Genomic DNA, 8,038 nt, shown 5'->3' with positions numbered 1-8,038 from the left:
ATCCAGCTGGAGCTTCCTAGTACATAAGCCATTAAATTATATTACTTTGTGTTTTAAAAACACAAAACAACTGGCTGAGTACAGTGGCTTGCAATCCAAGCATTTTGAGAGGTTGAGGCAGGAGGATCGCTTGAGCCCGGGAGTTTGAGACCTGGTGTAGACCTGAGTGTGGAGGCTCAGGGAGAGGGTTGGAGGAGGATCCAAGGGACCTGGAAGATTTAGAAGCCAGAGGCAGAAGGGCATGTGGGATATTGAGGCAGGGAGGAAGGATGGTAGCAGAGATGGCTTGTCTCGGACACAAAGGGCTGACAGGCAGGATGAGACCTCTCACCCAAAGGCCCAGGCAGCTGCAAGGCCAGCTTGTGGGTGTTGATGAGCTCATCTGGAACTATGTGGGAGGCCAAGGCCAAGCCTGGGGTCACCCATGGGCTGAAGTTGGAGAGGGAAGCAAGAGCTGGAGGAGGAGGAGGAAACTGTCACCATAATAGAAAACATGGGAGAAGGTGGGAGTCAGCTCCTCAGAGCCCAGTGCCCCAGCTGAGAAGTCAGGAGGAGGAGGCCCTGGTGACCTTGGAGGCCAGAGCAGGACACCAAGGAGGGACCTTGGAGGAGGGAATGTGGAGGTGAGGCTTGTGGATTCAGCAGCAAATGAAGGGGTGGTGGTTAGCAGGGTGACCAGAAGAACTGTTCCCTCCTGTCGTGTAACTCAGTTCCATGCTATAGAAACATAAGTCTTTCCCACACTACATTTCAGAGGCAAGGTTGAACTCAGGTGACTTATCTACCCCCTGCCCAATGAGCCAGAGACAGGTTTTATTTTTTTAAAACATTTTAATAAAATTAACAAATAAATATTCTAAACTGTATAGGCTACAGGGACAAAGGGTAGAAGCCAGAGGGCCAGTCTTTCCTGCTCAGGCCCTTAGGTCCCCTTTCGAGAGACCCTGGTCTGGCCTGGTTTGGGGCTAGGACTGCTGACTTGGGGAGGCAGGGAGTGAACCCGGAATGGGTGATCTGGGCTCTTGCAAGCCATTCCTCTTTGTTGGTGTATACGGGAGGAGAGAAGAGGTCAAAGAAAGCAAGACCTTGCAAGAGGCATCCCAGTGACCCCTAGAAGTGACTGGGGTAAGGGGAGCACTATCCTAGAAGGGAGTGGGAGGGAGGGGGCAGTGAAGCAGGGCGGTGAGCCTGGCCAGTGGTGGGCTCTGGCCGCCATTCTACCCGTGGTCACTCACTCTCGGACGTAGACCCTGGTGCACACAACATCATCCGCCGTCATGGTCTGGAAGGACAGAAGTAGTTGTTAGCCTGAGAGGCCCCTGGGGTCCTGTGGCTTTGGAGGGGAGGGTTGAATGGAGGTACTCTGCTCAGCCTCCAGGTCCAAACCTGCTTCTTGGCTCAAGACCAATAGACAGGAGCTGGTCCCAGAATACCCAGGTATCACTGGAGGGAGGATGGTAATAGAGCCCCCGCGGACTGTCCTCCTCCTCAAGCCAGGAAGATCTCCCTGGAGAACTGCTGGGACGCCTCAGTACATGCCCTTTGCTTTGCATAAAAGGAACACCAACCATTTCTAATTCACACAGGGCACTGTATGGCATAGGGACACGTTAGTTCTGTCCAAGCAGTCCCATCAGGAGGGTGCGGAGTCAAGCCATGGCTGTTCTTGAGTCTCCTGCACCCTGGGGTCTCCCAGAGAATCTCGGAAGGTAGGGCTGGGTTTGCTATTAGTGGGGAGGAGGCAGGACTTACCAGGATCAGCTCCCCATCATTGGTCAGTTCTCTGGTCCACGAGGTCTTGGGGCCCTCTCCCTTCAGGAGCTTCTGCTCACAGACCATTTTATTCTCGCTCTCCCATTTCACCAGGCTCTGCAAGAGACAGGTGGCCAAGTGAGCTGGGCCCATAGCAGGCGCAATGCAGTGACAGGGATAAGGGAGAGAGCCCTTTTCTAGCCCCCACCACTACCTAGGGATTTTCCCTAGTGGGAACAGAGAGAAGCTAGGAGTTAACTGCTAGCCTGGAAAAAGGTAGATTGAGAGGCAGGGCAATGATGCCATGACCGTGGAGCCCCTCTTGGCACTCACCTTACAGGGCCTCCCATCCACAGTCTGCTCCTCAAACTCCTCCCCAACCTTGAAGTTAATCTCTGTGGTGCGCACGGTGGTGGAGGTTTTGATGTAGAAAGTGTCTCCCTCCTGTTTGATCTCCACTGCTGGCTTGGACGCTGCAGCCACAGCAATCTTCCTCAGCATCACATTCACCCCTGTGGGGAGAGTGGAGAGGCTCACCTTTTGGGGGGCTTTGGGCACCTCTCTCCCACCCTCCCCATGAGACAGTTGGAGCAGGCTGATTTGTGACTTGCTTGGGGTGGGTGTGTTGGGGGGTGCATCTGCCTGGTGCCTGGGTGTCTAGGAAAGTGCCTTGAAGGAGATGGCAGGCGGTGCAGCCCTGAAAGATGAGGGGGTTTAGGGAGGAGAGGGAGAGAGGCAGTGGCCTGCCCCTGGGGGTCCTGTTCCCAGCTGTGGCCCCACCTTGTTGAGTCAGCAGGCCTGGATTGGGCTCCCCAAGTCTCAGCTCTTCAGTCCCGGAATGTCCAGGGGCAGCTTCTCCCCAGTCCCCTACCCAACAAACATCCTGCTACTGGCTCTGGTTGTCTCTGTTTACTTCACTTTTGGCCTTTTGTCTACCCTGTTGACAGCTCATCGGAGTCACTGGTCTGTACTCCTGGCCAAGCACAGGCCAGGCCCCATCACTCATGTCCTGGGAAGTAGGAGCCATTTCCCTCTCTGCCCTATCTACCCACCGTATCTAGTGCTAGATAGGTCTTCATTTGCCCAATTTCTGTCCCATTCAAAAATGAGGAGCAGAGATTCCCAGCAATGAAAGAGGGCAGGGGCAGCCGCTTCCCTCTACAGAATGGTCAGCAGCCTGGGAAGACAGAGGCTTTGGAATAAGGTCATTAGGCTGTGATTTCCTCCTGGCTCAGCCCCCTTGCAGGCTGGGTGACCCTGAGCAAATGGCTTAACCACCCTGAGCCTTAGATTCCTCAATTGTAAAATGGAAATAACAGCTTCTTAAAAAGCCGGTCAAGATTGGGTACAGTGGCTCAAATCCCAGGACTTTTTGAGGCCAAGGCAGGTGGATTGTTTGAGCTCAGGATACCAGCCTGGGCAACATGCTGAAACCCTGACTCTACCAAAAAAAAAAAAAAAAAAGCCAGGGCTGGGTGCGGTGGCTCATACCTGTAATCCCAGCTACTCAGAAGGCTGAGCCAGGAGAATTGCTTGAACCTGGGAGGCGGAGGTTGTAGTGAACCGAGATCATGCCACTGCACACCAGCCTGGGCGACAGAGTAAGACTCTGTCTCAAAAACAAAACAAAACAAAACAAAAAATGTCCAGGCGCAGTGGCTCACGCCTGTAATCCCAACACTTTGGGAGGCCAAGGTGGGTGGATCATCTGGGGTTGGGAGTTTGAGACCAGCCTGACCAATGTGGAGAAACCCCATCTCTACTAAAAACACAAAATTAGCTGGGCATGGAGGCACATGCCTGTAATCCCAGCTACTCAGGAGGCTGAGGCAGGAGAATCACTTGAATCTAGGAGGCAGAGGTTGTGGTGAGTCAAGATCGTGCCACTGCACTCCAGCCTGGGCAAAAAGAGCAAAACTCTGTCTCAAAAAAAAAAAAAAAAAAAAAAAGGCCAATTGGAATGGTATGTGTTTAGGACTCAGCACACACAGTGCTAGGCATATGCTTAAGTTTTCAGGAAACGGTAGCTATTATTGTTGGTATTATTTTTACTGATAAAAGGAAGGCAAAGGGTCAGGTGCCATGGCTCATGCCTGTAATCCCAGCACTTTGGGAGGCCAAGGCAGGAGAATTGCTTAAGCCCAGAAGTTTGAGACCAGATTGGGCAATGTAATGAGATCCCACCACTAATAAAAAATAAAAAATAAAAATAAAAATAAAGGAAAGCAAAAAGCTGGGGTTCAGACAAAGCTCCCTTCATTAGGCACCGTGCTCATCTGCCCTTCTGGAAGACTCCCATATCCCTGTCCCCTCAAGGGAACCCCCTCTGCCATGAGAAGAAGGGATAGAAAAGGAGCCTGCCCTTCCTGCTCTGTGTGATGTGTCCCCTACTCCAGGACCCCCCTTTCCCCTCACAGGGTCTGGCTATCTCATTCAGCCTCTGTGAATTCAGACTCTGTGTGCACCTCCATATCCCAGCCCAGATTGGACCCTTCTCTCTGCTCCCCCGTTATTAACCGAAGTGGGGGAGGTAGGAGACAGCGTCCCTCTGAAAGGAAGATGTGCAGAGCAGGGGGCCTCTCTGGATGGGCTCCAGGTCTAAGCTCTACACACCCACCTCACCTGGCCTGATCTGCCGCGCTGTCCTGGAGTACAGCCAGGGATGCACTAGGTGGGGGTGAAAGGGCCCTCCACCAGGCAGCAGGATTTCCCTACCCCTGATCGGGCCAACTCCCTGGCCCTCCTCCAGACCTGGGTTCCTAGAGAAACAAATCCCCTTTCCCCTCAGCGCCAAAGCATACCTACCCTACTCCAAATAGAAGAGAGAGGGAGAGAGGAAGCCTTGTCCCTGGGGAGCCCAGGACCCCCATAGTTGGCTGCTGAACTCTTGGGTCTAGGGAGAAATGACTGAAGTCCCCAAGTCTTATTGAGATGGACCCTTGACTAGAGCTAAGAGGGGTGTGCCAGGACCGAAGTTCCTGCAGAGGCAAGGCTGGGTTCGGAGGAGACATCCCTTCAGCGAGCCCCTGGTGCCTGTGGAGCTGGGGGCCCAGCTCAGCCGGCCTTGACTGGCTCAGGACTGTGTTTGTGTAATGGATCTGTTTTTAATCTCCCCCCTGCAGGGCCTGAGGAGGGCACGTGGCTCAGAGAGACCCCGCAGAGAGGACAAACAGACTGAAGAGGGACAGCAGGATTGGGGCCTTGATTCTTACTCTTCAGCTGGGACCTGGGGGTGTGCCAGGCCACCACCTCATCCACTGGGGACAGGAGCCAGAATCCAGAGAAGATGAGGAGGGAGTAGCATCTAGGCTTTCCAAAGAGAAAACTTCTATCTTTTCGTCTTTAAGTTCAGCAAGGACAGAGCGAGAAAGACTGATATGACTCCAAGAAGTATTGTGGTTAGATCGCAGGAAGAACCAACAGCAAGGAATGATGGAGATTCCTGCTCTCTCTGCAACATTCCAGACCGTTCTTAGATCCAGACTCACTCCTATAGTCCAGGGTGCCCTCCCTCCCTACCCCCTCGCCCAGCCCAGCCCAACTAACCTCTCTCTGTTCAGTGCAGGAATTGAAGGCAGCAGGCCTGTCCTTACGCTCCCAGTGACTGGGGTCCTTAACTATCGTCCATCTCTCCCCCAGAGCCCCAGATGTCTAGCCCAGTTGGCCCAGAGAGCACACAGAAAGTGGGCTGGGAAAGTGGGAAGGGCAGTCTGGACTGACTTTGTTTTCCCCACCTTTGACCAACACACCCAGTTGGGCTGCAGCTGATCTAAGATGTGGGGAGGGAGGTGGGAACCTAGATTTTTGGAAATGTGGGATTGGGGTTTCACACGAAACCATTTGTTGAAATCCAAGAAAGTGATAATTATCCCTAGCGATTTTAGAACTCTGGAGCTGCTCGCTGTAGTAAAATACTTGTCTCACAGATGGGGGGTAGGGAGAGCAGAGTGGAAAGTGCAGACCCAGAGGAAAGGGGAGCTCAGGGGGCGCTGGGGCGGCAGATCACCTGGTAGGCAGAGCTGGACGCCTAGGGGTAATGAGCCTGCTCTGGGGATTGGGTTACCGAGGGGGGCACCGGGAAGGAGATTGGAATGTCTCCGGGTGGCTGGGCAGGTTAGGGAACCGGGGTCCCAGTCTGGATGCAGGGTTCGTGGCTCCACCAGCCCGCAGCTTCCGAACTGCGGACAGCCAGGTGCCTCGGCCCGCCGAGTCCGGCCGCTGAGGCCAGCCTCCACTTCCCCCAGAGGCCAACCTCGCGCTTCTGGTTTCTACGTGATTCACAGGCTGTGAGTCACCGCAATGCTGGCACCGTAGGAGAAAGCGGGATTTAGGCGTCGTGCCCAGCGCCCTGGGACCCGGACGCCTGGCACGTTTTTCAGGGATGCAGGCGCCCAGTGTCTCACGCCCTGTGGTCCCGCTTTCTTTTTCATCCCCACCTTCGAGGACTCCAGAGCCCCCCTTGCCCCACCTGGGTCCTCGAACATTTCCTTACCCAGCACTTTGAGCAAATCCTCGAAGTTTTCCGATCGGATGATTTTCCAATTGCCAGAGAAGTTGGGCATGGTGGCGGCGCGGGTGGCGGTCCCCTTAGACCCCTAGGCTGGAGCACTGGACACTGTCTTTTAGTCAAAAGAGACGTCGCCGTCGCCGGGTCGTGAGGTTCAGGAACCAAGTTACGACCAGGGACAACCCCAAAGCTGGCCTGGGCTCCAGCGCGGACAGCTTTTATACCCTGTGCGGAACCGCCCCTGCCCAGGATTGAAGTGGCCCCGCCTTCCGCTCCGCCCCCTCCCCCACTCGGGGGGGCCCTGCGCCCCCGCCACCAACCTCTGGATCTAGCCGGTGTGTGGGTCCAGGCTTCTCTGGGGACCGAGATAGCCTTCTCCTGCGCTAGTGAGTGGATGGGGAAGCGGACGCAAAGCCTGCACTTGAATTGCGCTGTCCGCCTAGGCGCTGGGAGCCAGCTTCGGGCGCAGATGCTCAGGGTTCGTGTATGGCTGTCCCCCACCCGAGTTCCTCACGTCTCGCCTGTTCGCCACTCATCCCCAACCTGACTTGGTGCATTCAACTCCTTGGCGCTGGACACCTGGCGACCCCACCCACCGGCGGATCCCAGATCTTGAGCCGTAGCTGACCGGGGGAAATGGGCAACTGAGCCCTGGCTCCATTGAAGCCTGAACTGGATCCAGTGGGACCACTTCGAACTCAGAGAGGGGCGGGGGAGCTCCGGGGTTCTGGGGGATTAGGGAGCTAAGTGAGGCAACGGCGCCCCCTGCTGGAACAACTCGGAGAGGCTGGACGGGGGTGGCACGGTCCCCCCACCCCTCCACCCTGCTTCGGGCTCACGTAGTGCCTGGGGACTCTGGAAGTAGTCGCCAGGTGACTCGCTCCCCTTAATGCGCTGGGCGGACACTGAAGGGTTAAGCAGGAGCCCAGGGAGCGAGGCTGGGAGGGCAGAGGTCACAGGCAATCACTTGATGCGAGGTCTTTATTAAAGCTCTTTCTCTGTCGCTTACTCCCCAGACCCCGAGGGGGTCTCCGTAGGCGGAAGGGAGGGAGGCGGGGACAGAGGCGCGGAGCCCTGGCGAGCTGCGCCGCCACCTAGATAGGAGGGAGGATGGGTGCCCGGGGAGAAGGCGGAGCAGGGTCTCAGGTGTCACCATCCTGAGCTGTAAAACGGGCGGAAGGAGTTACCTCCCCTCCCTTGGCGAGCGGCTTTGAAACGGGAGATCAAAGAGGGTGGGAGGAGGGCAAGGCTTCCTGCGGAGACCCGAGTGGGAGTGGGCGAGACCCCAGTGGAGATGGCAGGGAGACGGAGAAACAAAAACTGAGGTCAGGCAGGGAGCCTCGGAGACAGGCCTGGGACCTGAGGCCGGAAACCGCAGAGGAGCGGAGTCTGGCGGGATGCAGTGATTGGAGCCAAAGGAACCGTCTCGGCGTGTCCAACGCGGGGGGCCCTTCGGACCGGTGGCCCTGGGCGAACCGACGCACGTGGTCCTGCTGCATCCCATCCCCCACCCTCCCCGGACTCTCCCTCCCAGCTCCTTCTGAGGCGGGAAGGAAAACCCCACATCTGGTCCCAGCCCTGGGTCCCTGCCCCGGCCCCTCCTCGCCAGCGTGGCCAAGGGTGGAGCAGGCAGTCTCTCTCAGATCTCTGAGCCCTTATGCTTAGAACCTAGGAGGGATCTAGGGAGTTGGGGGCTTTGGTGGGAGCTGGGGAAGAGTCCGGAGGAAGATGACCAAAGGAGAGGGGCCAGAGTGACCTCAGCATTGAGAACTGAAGGCT

General features: G+C 56.2%; 1 protein-coding gene across 1 annotated transcript; it reads right to left on the bottom strand.

Moving 5' to 3' along the window:
* Positions 1-811: 811 nt before the first annotated feature.
* CRABP2 (cellular retinoic acid binding protein 2) lies at positions 812-6,530 on the bottom strand. Its single transcript, XM_033197223.1, has 4 exons — positions 6,245-6,530; positions 2,086-2,264; positions 1,753-1,869; positions 812-1,282 (listed from the first exon to the last, which is right to left on the bottom strand). The coding sequence occupies exons 1-4, from the start codon at positions 6,312-6,314 to the stop codon at positions 1,232-1,234; spliced, it is 417 nt and encodes a 138-aa protein (XP_033053114.1). The 5' UTR covers positions 6,315-6,530; the 3' UTR covers positions 812-1,231.
* Between the last annotated feature and the right edge of the window lie 1,508 nt (positions 6,531-8,038).

Source organism: Trachypithecus francoisi, unplaced genomic scaffold, assembly GCF_009764315.1.
Source record: "Trachypithecus francoisi isolate TF-2019V2 unplaced genomic scaffold, Tfra_2.0 Lachesis_group5, whole genome shotgun sequence".
NCBI lineage: Eukaryota > Metazoa > Chordata > Mammalia > Primates > Cercopithecidae > Trachypithecus > Trachypithecus francoisi.
This window is presented reverse-complemented; position numbering and strand designations above follow the sequence as displayed.

What these genes read in the sequence shown, in the direction of transcription:
- CRABP2 (XM_033197223.1), bottom strand. Translation starts at nt 6,314, where the DNA reads ATGCCCAACTTCTCTGGCAATTGGAAAATCATCCGATCGGAAAACTTC. An exon ending in TGGATGGGAGGCCCTGTAAG is followed by an intron (nt 1,870 to 2,085) that starts GTGAGTGCCAAG and finishes TGTCTCTTGCAG; the next exon opens with AGCCTGGTGAAATGGGAGAG. An exon ending in ATGATGGGGAGCTGATCCTG is followed by an intron (nt 1,283 to 1,752) that starts GTAAGTCCTGCC and finishes CTGTCCTTCCAG; the next exon opens with ACCATGACGGCGGATGATGT.